At 36.5% G+C, this 13,403-nt stretch overlaps 1 protein-coding gene and 1 pseudogene across 4 annotated transcripts in view; one reads left to right on the top strand and one right to left on the bottom strand.

Annotated features, from left to right (window-relative positions):
• The window catches only part of GALC (galactosylceramidase), a 124,653-nt gene that overhangs the window by 101,408 nt on the left and 9,842 nt on the right, over nt 1-13,403 (top strand). For all 4 annotated transcript variants that reach the window (XM_063793026.1, XM_016926531.4, XM_016926533.4 and 1 more), the window contains exons 11-14: nt 5,495-5,584; nt 6,312-6,398; nt 8,363-8,513; nt 10,511-10,691. In XM_063793026.1, the coding sequence (XP_063649096.1) occupies nt 5,495-5,584; nt 6,312-6,398; nt 8,363-8,513; nt 10,511-10,691 (509 nt within the window). The remainder of the gene's footprint in view (nt 1-5,494; nt 5,585-6,311; nt 6,399-8,362; nt 8,514-10,510; nt 10,692-13,403) is intronic.
• Nucleotides 983-3,636, bottom strand: LOC101059553 (shieldin complex subunit 2-like; annotated as a pseudogene).

Genomic DNA, 13,403 nt, shown 5'->3' with positions numbered 1-13,403 from the left:
TTGCTCCTTGGAGAATGTGGCTTTGGGCATATCCACAGTCACCCTGGGGTGACATTTGTTTTTCCAGGACTCTGTCTGGTTCCTTGATCACACCTCACTGTAAGTTACACTAATTGCTGGTGGATTTCTGTATCGTTTTAAACAATGCCCTGGGGACTTAAATTGTTCCAAAGACTGATCCAATTAAATTCCAGCTCATTTTCAGGGGTGGTTTGAAGTTAGTGTTTTAGTTTGCTTCTGACCACAGGAGATTTTTTTTTTAAACTGTCACTTTTTTTTTTCATTTCATCATAAATTTATTTTCAGGCAGTATGATAATCTATTAATACTCGGCATACTCTGAACTTACAGAATAAGTACCACTCTATACTTCCTCATTAATGACTATCATTTTACATGAGCTTCTTCTACAATCACAGTGAGAGAACAGATTGCTACATGTTTGCTGGTAAATACATTCAGTAAGGCACTCAAATCCTAGACACGAACTAACCACAGAACGCTCTTCCCCGCTTTAATAAATTGAAACATGATCTCATTTCCTTCGTTTTCAATGCTTTTTATAGAAAGACACGCTTGTCTTGAACTTGTCTAAACAGAGGTTTATATAAACTAATCCATTATCATGTATAGTTGTAATCAAGGAAATGATTTCACATTGACGGTTTTTTAGGTAGGGATAAGTAAAAGCACTGCAGCAGTTTCTGAGGCAATGTCTTCCCTGTGGTTCCTCATACTTAGTACAATGCCTGGAACGTAGCAGGGACTAAATACAGTGAACAAATGGGCAAACCTTTAATTCCCAGGGATCTGCTACATATTGCCTTGACTGGTAGATCATTTCTCCAGAAGAAAGGAAGAAACCAAAAAACAAAAATGATCTTTTTAAACCTCACAGGATTTTCTTAGAAAAAAGTTTTCATTGAAATTCTCTTTGTAAAATGTATTTAATAAAAAATCCAAAGCAAAAACCCTATCATTTATTTACTTCAAAAGACAAAGCATTTCAGTACTTCTTCCTTGAAATGCCTGCAATTTCTTCCTCTGGCCTCAGAGAAGGGCATCGGCTCCATGCTTTACAATGTCAGGATAAAAATCCAGGAGGGAGAAATCTTGTTGTAATGGATAGCTGCTTTCATCTAACACAAAAAGGCTCTGAATCTTTGATACACAAAGTTCTGCGCTGACTGCCGACAAGGAGTGTAACAGGTCTGCCATGACCATCCCATAGGTGATCTCTGAGGAAGGAACTATCACTCTGTTGAGGCAGTCTGCAAAAATGTTGAGAAGAATCTTCTCTATCAGCTTTGAGTCTACACGGATGTAAACATCATGTCTTCCATCAACTATAGTCATTAAGGCTGGCCTATAGTATATTTTCTTCATAGTAAATGGCAAGCAGCTAAAACATTGTAGATCCTGTTCTCATCTGTTTCTAGTTCCAATCCATATTTTGCGCAGCCAGTATATATGATGTTGGGAAGAGAAGAAAAAAAATACTCTCCAGAGAACTGTGAGCATTTAGAGCTATCTTCTGAGCTGCCGTAATAGGAAATGACAGCTCTGAAATCTGGGCTTTAATTAGAACCACTCCTGAACATTTATCCTCTAGGTGTGTTGCTAAGTCTGATATCTTCCCAAAGGAGGGTGCACTTTTTTGAAATTTTGCTTTAAATGTAATTGCCCTTACATCATCATCAAACAAGCACTCACAGGATGACCAAGGCATTGTATGCGATTTTAGGTTTTCTAGTGTGTAATTGCGCTGAACAAAAAGATATTTAAATTCCCAAATATAACCTTTTTTCCTTTGAAGTTGAGGGTACCAGGCTGCTCCAGGACTCCATAATACAAGCACATAATGTTGATCTTGGGCCTGTTCCACTGTTAACATAACTTTTTTCTGCTTCTGTCCTCTATAACTGTATACTGCCTCTGTCAGTATAGTGAAATCAACAACTCTTAGTATTGTGTGGACTAATACATCAGGCTGAAGGTGCTCCAATTCTATAAAGTCTATACTGTTCACCCTCTGAGGCTGCCTCGGAGGAAGATCTCTGAGGTAGGAATGTTTTGAGGACACATGTGCCAGTAGGTCTTGAAGTACAACATCACTAACTACACTGGAATATTCTTCAGGCTGAATAGATGAATAACTCCCAAGATTTAATAACTGACTGCTAAATGTTGATTGTAGTACTGTCTCGCCAACCCATTGGTCCTCATGAATAACAACATCTGCGAGTAAAATTATATCTCCAAGAAACACTGTATATGCCCAAAATGCTGCAGTCCTCTACAGAAAAACCTTCTTAGTTTCTGATTGATCAATTACTGTAACTGTTGCTAAAGGCACTTTAGGGCCAGAATTTGGTCCGAATTTTATGTTTATTTCCTTCACGTGACATGGAGATAGCACCATGACTAAACAATCATACTTCTGGCTTTTAGAATCACAGTTTTTTATTAATGACTTTTTAAAATACCCTTAAATTCAGACACATTCCTCTGATCCATTTCTACAACAGAATCTCCTGCATTAGAAATCAACTTCATTTTCTTAGCTACTTGAAGGACTCTAGATAGAGCTTCAGACTGGCCCACTTTATCTTCAGAGGTGCAGCTTCTTTTAATAGCACTTTTGTGGAAGGTGTTTAGTTGGGAACACAGTATTCCTGAGCTACACAACTCAATACGTATCTCATTTGGTGGCAGTTCATCTTCAGAACTGAAAAGTTCTTGAGATCCTGTATTTTCTTCAGGACCTTTGTCAGAGTTTATGTGAATGTGGCTATTTTCTGTTTTAGGACAAACAGGACTAAAATGTTCAAGAGAATATGCTTGGTTTTGTCCACTTTCATATGCTTCTGTAAAATCATCAAGTTGAATGGAATTCTCTTCAGATATTCTTATCTTCCCGTAACTTGCCTTTGGTTCAGTCTCCATGTTTACATTCCCTTTATTTATAGGACTCCGCCCTTTATCTTTCTTTTGAGCTAAAAAAGCAACCTGGCTGGAGATAATTATACAGAGAAATTCCGTATCAGTTGACATTTTAAGGTCTGAGACCTTCCTAACTGCTGCTTCAGACCTTGGCTTATCTACTGTGTTCAAGGAAAATAATCGCAAACACTGATTTTGTATTTCATGATATTCTGTTGGCACACACTCTCTTTATACCACTTCAGGCCCTATATTAATTTGTTTAGTACTACAAACCAAATCCAACATAGCTGCACATTTGTGGCCTAACTGAAACAAATTTGAGTGAAAGTTCTGACCACATATATCTGACTGATGTTTAGGCTGTTCATCTATCATTTTATTTTCACTGAGAAGCTTTTGATACTTTTCAGTTAAATGCAGAACTATGCTTTCAAATCCACATATTTGCATATTAGAGCTCGTTACCTCACTCAGTCTAGAGGAGTGAATCTTCTGGGATTCTATATTCTGTGTTTCAGAAACAGAATGTACAGTCATCTTTCACATGAACATGTCTATTCATACAGTTTGCTAAGTAAGAAATGACCACTAAGATCTGGAGAACCAATAGATTCTGGGACTTCATAGTTTTCAAGATTTTTGTGCTGTTTTTCATCCTTCAGATATAAAGAATGTTGACTGTATGAAAGCTGAATTTTTTTCTAGGGGTCAGCAACGGACATTAAAGAAACTGTGTCTTGTGATACTGTCATTTTTAGTGGAGCAACAGGATACTAGGCTGGGTGGTTCTCAACAGGATATTAGGCAGGGCTGTGGTTTAGCTTATGCCTATAGTGAAGCCACTGGTCTCTTTTTTCTTTTCACCAAAACCTCCATTATTTTTTAGAACAACATTAGTCTTAAACCTCTCTATGCTCTGTGTCAAATATCAATTCCTTTAAGAAAAGGTTTGAAGCTATTTCATGCCTTGCCTCTCCCCCTAGGTAAATCTCTATAATCTCTAGTAATGTCACCTTTCTTATTGTTGAAATGTATGTTTTCTCTTAACCTGATTTTTTATTAGTCTGGCTAGAAGTTTTTCAACTGTATTGATCTTCTCGAAGAATCAGCTTTTGGTTTTATTATTTTCTTGTGGTTTTTAAATTTGTTTTTGTTTAATTCTTCTTTGCTCATTATTATTTTCTTTGCCTATTTTGGTTTTTTCTTTATTTTTATTTTTACTTTTTAAAAAAATTTTATTTCCACAGTTTTTTGGGGAACAAGTGGTATTTGGTTACATAAGTTCTTTAGTGGTGATTTGTGAGATTTTGGTTCACCCATCCCCCAGCAGTATACATTGAACCCAATTTGTAATCTTTTAAAATTTGCTCCTATTTTTCTAGTATCTCAAGACAGAAGCTGAACTCTCAAATCCTTTCTTGGTTTCTAATCTAGGTATTTAGCGCTGTAAATGTCCTCCTAAGTATTGCTTTAGTGGCATACCACAAATTGTGATATGTTGTGTTTTCATTTTCATAAAGCTGAAAATTCTAATTTCTCTTTTTATTTTTCCTTTGATCCATTGATTATTTAGAAATTTGATAGTTTGTAAATATTTTTGACTTTTCCAGAAGGTTTTCAGTTATTCATTTCTGATTTAATTCTATTGTGGTTAAAAAAGTACTTTGTGTGACTTGAATCTTCCTGTATTTATGAGGACTTGCTTTATGGATCAGAGTATGGTGTAGTTTGGTCAGTGTTCCATGTGCGCTTGAAAAGAATGTGCATCCTGCTGTTGCTAGATGGAGGCATTTATAGATGGCATGTTGTTTGGTAGTGTTGTTCAAATCTCTTATATCCTTGCTGATTGTCCATCTAGTTGTACTATCAATTACTAAGAGATGGATTTTGAAATCTCTGATTATGAAAGTAATTTTTTAATGGTCTGCAAAGCCTGAAATAGAACTGTGTACTGTAAGTATTCTGTGACTGTGGAATCTCTTAAAGTAGGGATTATGTCTCATACTTCTTTTGATCCCAGCCCATAGTTGTGACTATTTAGTAAACAGTGATGGCAATGTGAGAACTATGTTACATATATTTAGCTGACCTTAGTGTATATTTGATATCTATATATACTATATATACACACACCCATACATATATATATATATTTTACTTCTTACATGAGAACGAAAGTTATATTTAGATGAGATGTCTTTTCAGTGAAAACATCCTTACTTTTGCTTTTTATTTGATGTATTTTAGTTGGAAAACAGTTATAACAAAAAATTAATCTGTATGCCATATATGTCTCTACAGTTTAGCTATGAATTCAAAATTTGATCCAGTTGAAACGCCATTGACCTTTGCATTTGACTAGGAACATACAATACACATTCAGTAAAGATTATATTATAAAAAAGTCTTTAAAAATGTGAAATAAACTCATATTTGTTATCTAGTATATGTAAATTTCTGTTAATCTTGGGCATTAACTATTGAACTTTTTTTCCCCTAAGGTAGCTTATACATCATTTGGATAATGTATGTGATTTTTTTTTTTCAGAGTCATAAACATTCTAAGTGCATACGGCCATTTCTTCCTTATTTCAATGTGTCACAACAATTTGCCACCTTTGTTCTTAAGGGATCTTTTGTAAGTAAATATGTTTAACTTTATTTTGGTTTTGATTTAAGAATTTATATATTCTGTCACAGGCCAGTAGTTCTTAAGTGAAGCCTTATATTATGAACTTTTAACAGTTTGCATATGAATTGACAGAGGCCCTGGTGTCTTCTGTCTTCTGACTTGCTTTAATCTAACAGGACAGAAGCCAGTAGGAGGTAAAATGCTCTGTGACTTTGAGGAACACTTACAAAAGTCACTTGCAAGAAAGTTGTTCTTGGTGGTAGAAGCATTTTATGGTCTAGGGAACTTTCAAGCATTGATATTTACAGTATACTATGCCAAAAATATTGTTTAAAAGTACCAGATACTTGCTATTTCTGTGAATTGTTAGGTTTGAATTGAGAAACTGCAGTACCCTTTCTGATTACTAATGGCATAAGAATTGTTTTTTAATACCAGAAAGTTATTTTAATTTAGAAGTTATTACACAGGTACAGTAATGAATGTTTTTGAAGCAAAGACACTGTAATTTTTTTATCATTTGCCAAAATTCTTTAGTGTTTGGAGAATAAAGTATTTGCTTGAACAATGTTTTCCTATTTTTAAAAATATTATTATTTAATATTTGAGGTGTTTCTCCTGATAACTAGAGATAATATTGTCATTGGTACATTCTTGCTGGTACTGATTTTGGAAATCCTCAAAGAGGATGTGATGCATTACTCAGCCATGCTTTTTTGTCTTTTCTTTACAGAGTGAAATACCAGAGCTACAGGTATGGTATACCAAACTTGGAAAAACATCCGAAAGATTTCTTTTTAAGCAGCTGGATTCTCTATGGGTAATTTTAAAGTAAATTCTTATATTTTGGGTATTCCAACAGTAAAACAGTAAAAGGGCACAGAAATGTCATTAATTAAGAATTTTTATTTTTATAAGTTTGTGTGTTTATAGATGTGTTTAGCTCTTAGACATTTAGTTTGTCTTGGTGGATGGTGACGCCATCACCTGGCTTCCCAGGTTGGAAATTTAAGTCCCATTTGAGACTCTCTGTCTTTCCCACTCACCCTCTGTATCCCGCCAGTGGTCAAGTATAGACGATTGTATCCACACATTTCTCTTACTCACTCCTTATTCTCCATTACCACCGTTACTTCTTGTTTCAGTTCTTCATTATCGCTCTCCTGGATTTCAGAAACTGCCTCTTCTTTTTCCAGTCTGACTTTCCAGGTCACCCATCACACTGCTACAGAGTGAAATGTCAAAAATGCAGATCTGATTTTTGTGACCACTGTGCTCAGAGGACCTCAGTGATTATTTTCTTAGAAGTTAACATTCCTTAGTGTAGCACATGGCCCTCATTATCCTCCCAGAAGGTAGAAGACTGGTCTTCTTCCTAGAGGTGTGTCCTACTAAACTGGCCTCTCTTCACATACTAAACTTACATTTTTCAAAGCATTGCATGCCTGTCTGTTTACCTTTGTGACTTTGCACATACTGTGTTCTTCACCTAGAATGGCCTCTCCTCATCTTTGTCATCTTTTGAGGCTCAATTCAAGTGTCTTTTCCTCTGACGCTTCCTCACCAGTCTTAGCTCATATTCACCTAGGGCCATGTGCTTACCTAGTTAAATGCTTTTGCTGCGCCACTGGACACCTTGAAGACTGAGCCTTGCCTTATTTAGCTTTATATCCCAGGTGCTTCCCACAGTGCTTCATCCATGGTGCTTTCTGGGGAAAGGTTTCAAAGAACGAATTGGCCCAAACAAGCACATTATTTCACTTAATTGACACAAGTCTACCACTTTTTCTGGTTATTATTAATGTTCTGATAACCAACTAGTCACTAACAGTGATAAAACACCTTATTATATATTAAGTTCTGAAAAAAAGTTCATACTTTTTTTGTAACAAATTGCTAGGAATGGCATAATAAAATTGATTTTCCTCATAAGAAAAATAATGTCATTTGGGGTTATTCTTCAACCTGAATATAACGTCAGGTATTTCATAGATCTGATCATCAATTTACCATTAAAACAAGGATAATAACTCCTTTTATTCAAAATAGAAAAAAACTGTTCAAATTTCATAAAAGGATTCCAGTGTCTTCAGAGATCTACATTTAGCATAGAACAACTTTGAAACTGGGAGCGTTTTCCATTGGTCACACACTAGGCTTAGCACTTTAAAAGCATTATCTGGTTTAATCCTCACAGCAGTCTATGAGGTATGTATTTTTTCCTCATTTTGTAGATGAGGAGATTGTGACTTAAAGAGATTAAGTTGCCAAGATCGTAAGTGTGACATAAGCCTAACTTGCTAGTTGAAATATATATTGATCATAAAATGAGCAGGATTTTTCTCTCTTAATTGTAAAAGGATTTCTGTGATTAACAGCTGGGTCGACAGTGATATTTTATGAATTTCTCTACCTTAGTAAATTACTGAGAGAAAAAAGCAGGTCTCTTAGTTGCATGTATCGAATATATCCAAGCTTTAAGGAGCTTACTGTGTAGTGGAAAAGAATAGGCTAATAGAAATAGATTTTGAGATTATTTAGTCCTTGCTTCCATGAAGTAAGGTTGTTTAAAATTATAAAGCATAATTTTATAAAGTTTTCTAAAATACTTAGGAAAAAAAGATTCCAAGGGCCTTGATATTGGTGAGTTTTCCACAAATGTTTAGGAAGTTCTAACAGAAATGATTTGGACTTTTCTTTAAGCTAATTTTTTTAAAGCTATTTTGTCCACATGAGATGAGCTATAGTACCTGGTCCTGAATACAGTAGTGTCTTCTTTTTCAGCTCCTTGACAGCGATGGCAGTTTCACACTGAGCCTGCATGAAGATGAGCTGTTCACACTCACCACTCTCACCACTGGTCGCAAAGGCAGCTACCCGCTTCCTCCAAAATCCCAGCCCTTCCCAAGTACCTATAAGGATGATTTCAATGTTGGTGAGTAGTTTTCACTAAAACTTAACTTGGTCTCTATATTTAACAGTAGTGTGTTGATTTCTACCTGTCAAACTGGGTGCATGATGGAGTGGCTGTCAAAAGCACATTCATTTACCTCCTACATCTCATATGTGGTAAAAGGAGGGCTAATTTTTTGCATTACTTTATGGTAAATCTAAATTTGAGGACCCTGTATTTTTCAGTTTCAGAAAAAAATATAGGGTTCATTGTTAGAATGAAAGTTATAGTTCTAATTTGTTTTTGGTGAAACTTAAACTTTGTAACTTTGCTACTGCCCCATTAGCCATTACTGACATCTTCCTTCTGTGTGGAGGTTAAGACACATTCATATCTGTCTTTCTGCAGTGCTAGTGAACTGAGTGCTTATGGGCAGTTATGTTGTCCTTGGGTGATCCAACTCATTATATACCATCCCGTGCTTTTTTTTTAATTGAGCTTTCTTGGTTTTCTAGGAAGATCTGTCCTAAAGTTGTTAGAAAAGTTTTTGGTTATAGGTGATTTAGGAAAACCACTTGGAAAAAAGTTAGAAGACATGGTCATTGTAGTTATATTCCCAGTGAGTAAGTAACAAAATTTGTTGACTGCTTGGTGGTGTTCTGTAGGTTTATGGGTCTCACAGACAGGGTCAGGTGGCTTTGTAATCTGCTCCTAAAATCTATAGCAGCAGGAGAGTAATAGGGAGGGAGCTGGCATTGCTGGAGCATCACTTGAAGCTCCTGTTTGCTGCAGAGCTGCTTGTTCCACCAAAGATGGACACTCCTATCACCCTTTCCCAGTCACTGCTACAGGGTCTCACCTCCCTTTCTCAGGAAATGATCTAGTTGGCTGGAGTGTAAGGCCTTTTGGACTGTGTAATGGAGTCCTCTCAACTATAATACAGACAACAGTGATCCTCAGGGGGAGCTTGGTGGTTTGTTTTTCTGCAGCTCTTTGAAATGGCCTCTTAGATAAACCCATTAATTTTGTGAAACACAGGGTCTTAAAATCTGTTGCTCGCTTGGTTCTCTGTTAGCAAAAGTGACTTTTGCCTTCAGTAAGTGAGGAATGTGTGTGGGATATTGCCTAGATAATGAGATTGAAGAACTTCTGCCAGCACCAAGACCAATATTTTGTGACCCTGAAGACTAAGAGGCAATTTCAAACCTTCAAATATAAAATGTAATACTTTATGAGCTACAATATAAATTTAAAACTAAAGTTAAATATTATAAGCTGGGCTCTGGAGATACTTGTTAGGGTTCTAAATGTCTCAAATGAGGTAATGAATGCAAAAACACTTGGAAAAGCATGAGGTATAAGAGCTATAAGATATATAAAATTTCTCCTCTACAGCATTCATTATTGTAAGACTATAATTTAATTTAGTAAAACTAAAAAGGGATTGATAACTTAGGCCCAAAACTGGTTTTTGCTGCAGTTTAGAAGTAGAAGAAAATTTGTAAATTTTATGCTTGATATAGTAAACCTTTCTTATGCTCTTTTGGCAGATGATTGTGACGCATGATTTGGAACCTTGCTTGACAGATATTAGAAATAATAAAGCTATCCCTTATTGAGCCCTTGCCAGGTGCTGGCTTATGTACCTGTTATCTTTTCTTTAATTCTCTTGTCCTCCTGCAAACCTGGAAATGAAGAAACTTTAGATGCAGGGCAGTTAAATAACTTGTCCAGGGCGACAGACTGAACTCGAATTTGAATCTAGGTCTTACTTCAAAACTCATGACCTTTCCTCTACACCAGATGCCTGGATTAAATATTATGCAGCATCTATATGTCGAACTCATCATCTTGATATTTAGTAATGATGATACAAAAATTAATGTATCTTTATTAGACCTAGGCCCTAAACTTTGGTTTAGATTTTATTTATTTATTTAAAAGCTTTCAGAAGTGTTTCAGACATACTATAAAATATCAGCAAGGAGAGCTTCTGAAGGATTTGATACTAAACAGAGAATTTCTTATATTCTGAACAGATTACCCATTTTTTAGTGAAGCTCCAAACTTTGCTGATCAAACTGGTGTATTTGAATATTTTACAAATATTGAAGACCCTGGCGAGCATCACTTCACGCTACGCCAAGTTCTCAACCAGAGACCCATTACGTGGGCTGCCGATGCATCCAACACAATCAGTATTATAGGAGACTACAACTGGTAAGATTGATGTTCTCAATGTGGATCTGGCTGAAATACCCTTGTAATATTGTCAGGTACATTTTGAAGTGAAGAGTTTTCAATGGTCCTCTTGTTTCAAGAACCTAATAGATGTGTAATATGTAATATTAAGGGTTGTTGAATAGTATGGTGATGACCACAAAGCTGCAAATTGTTTTGCTGCCCCAGTGTCCTTCCCTCATCTTTGCCCTATTTAATAGTGATTATTACAGGAACAATTTGATTCCAGTATAAAAACTGAGGACTTTTGGACCCAATTATAATTTAATATTTGTTTATAAATGGACAGATTTGTGAGGTATTTTTAAGTTTTAGTTTCGCTGGAGAGTTGATTTGTTGATCTGGTGTTGCCATCTAGTGGACCAGTCTTAGAATTACACCGTCTTAGCCTTATTAAAAAATCTATTTACCAGGTGACAGTAGATGGCAATAGTAAAAAGCTAATCAGCTTTAGTCGCCTAGTGAATTTAACTTTTTATTTAGTCATCTGGTAAAGAGACAAGTTATATTATTCACATAAAATATAATGCCAAACTAAAACTTTCCCTTCCTCTTTAGTTACAGAATTTCTGTGTGCTGACTTATTCCACCTGTCTTATGTGTTTCTTTTTCATTTTTTCCTATAACTAGTATGATTCCACTGTGGGAAAAAAGACACATAAACATTCCAGGTTTAGAGCTAGTACTAGTAATACCAAGCCACCAAAAAGCCATATCCAAAGCTTGGAAACTGGAGAGGGAAGAGAAAAGAATTCTGAAAAGAGCCTTGAATTGCCTGTCTATGGAGTGTGCAGAAAGTGTTTATCCCTCCTGAAGTGCCTTACTCCCAGTTAGAAATCCTGATTCTAGTCCCAAGCTGTGACATAAGTCTTAAGAAACTTTTAGTTATCCAGAGCCCCTGGAACCCTTATAACACTATGAAGAGTTATTGAGGTGCAGTGAAGAATTCTTTCCTAATTTAGGATGACATTTGTGGCTTGTGTTTTTACACAGAATTTCTGCTTGTCCCATTGTCTCTGAGGTGGAAACTTTACCTAGATTTTCCGATTATGGCAGTGGAGTTGGTGGCATCCTTATTTATGACTGATGGTCTTATTGTAAGTCCAGTGGCTGGGTTTAAGTGTCCAAGGCCTGGGTCCCATTGTTTTGATCTCCAGTTTTGAAGTCGCCGTATAGGAAACTTTTTTTTCTGTGACATCCCCTATACCCCATGCACTTGAATACCATAGAGGGCTCTTTCTAAACTCAAACTCAATCTTATTTCTGGCTGGGTCTCCAAAAAGATTGAGAAGCCCCTTAATTGTAGTATAGAAGTGAGATATAACACCATCCAAAGATTTACTCCCCCAAATCTTCATATATTTGAATCTTCATATACATCTTCACAATTTAAATAGCAATACTCAGTTTTTACTAGGATCTATTGCAGTGGGGAAGGAGGTGGGGACGAGGGATGGGGAAGGGTGTAGAAGGGAAGAGAGTGACATATTCTGAAAGGAAGGGAGCCGGGAGGTTGCGGTTTTGCGTGTCAGGAAAGGCCTGCCTTCGTCTTTCTGAAGCCCTGTTTTCATCATGTTATTCCCCTGCTCAGGAAGATGCAGTGACTCTCTCCTGCTACCTGTGTTTTCCACTTCTAGGCTTGATTTCCAAGACCCTTTATAATTTGGTCTCATCTATTATGTGTTATTTTCCAGTACTCCACCCTCTATTTGAGGCAGCCAGATCTGCTCAGAGATCCACACAAATCCCTTGTTCATTTCTGTTGTCTGGCTGCTGTGCCCACTTATTGTGGGAAAAGGAGGGAATAAAAATTGGGTAATAGTAGGCACTTTGATGGATTTCCCACACAACCACTTTATGGTGGAGATATCATCGTCCCCACCTTGCAGACTGAGAAACTGCATCTTTGGAATAAGAGTTACCCAATATTTCACTTGTAAGTGGCAGAACCAGGGCTAGAAGCCGGGTCTGTGTGACTGAGTAGCCCATTGTCTTTGGCGTACATCTCACAGCCTCATTTTAATCATCTTCTTCCTAAAGGTAGGAAATGGGAAATTTGTTTAGTTTATCTGTAGTGCTATTTTAGTAAATCTGCTCTCGATGTGTGCACACTACTCACAGTTTTCAGACTTGTGTTTTGAGTAGAACTTCCTCTCTTATACCTAGATTTAGTAATTTACCAGCACAGTAATTTGATTATATGGGATAGATTGTACTATAACTGGCTACTTCTATCTTGATAGTGAGCATTGGTTGGAATCCTTTAAAGACAGTCACAAAATTACCTTTCCCTGCACACAGCTGAACTCTCTTTGATCAAATTTGCCGTATGTATTGGCTAGTTTTTGTTCTTTCAGCATTACTGAGAGATTGTGGCTGTGGAAGAATAAACCACACTTTTATTCCATTTCATTCATTATCTGTGAAATTGCCTGGAAAGTTCTGATGCAAGAATCACTTATTCTGGAATGTGGTATATAGAAAAGGAAAGTTTGATCTTCTCTCATTCCAACTCTAAATAGAATAATCTTATGGTGCTGATGGTATTTGTAGCACTTTCAAACTTCTGATGAACCAGAAAGGAGGTAAGGGATGTAAGTACCAGTGTTGATTGCCAGTGGTTTCATGCTGGTGATAATCTATGGAGAGAAAACTCCCTCTGATGTCAGAGGACATACAAGAGAGACTGGG

This window comes from Pan troglodytes, chromosome 15 (genome assembly GCF_028858775.2).
Source record: "Pan troglodytes isolate AG18354 chromosome 15, NHGRI_mPanTro3-v2.0_pri, whole genome shotgun sequence".
Taxonomy (NCBI): Eukaryota; Metazoa; Chordata; class Mammalia; order Primates; family Hominidae; genus Pan; species Pan troglodytes.
This window is presented reverse-complemented; position numbering and strand designations above follow the sequence as displayed.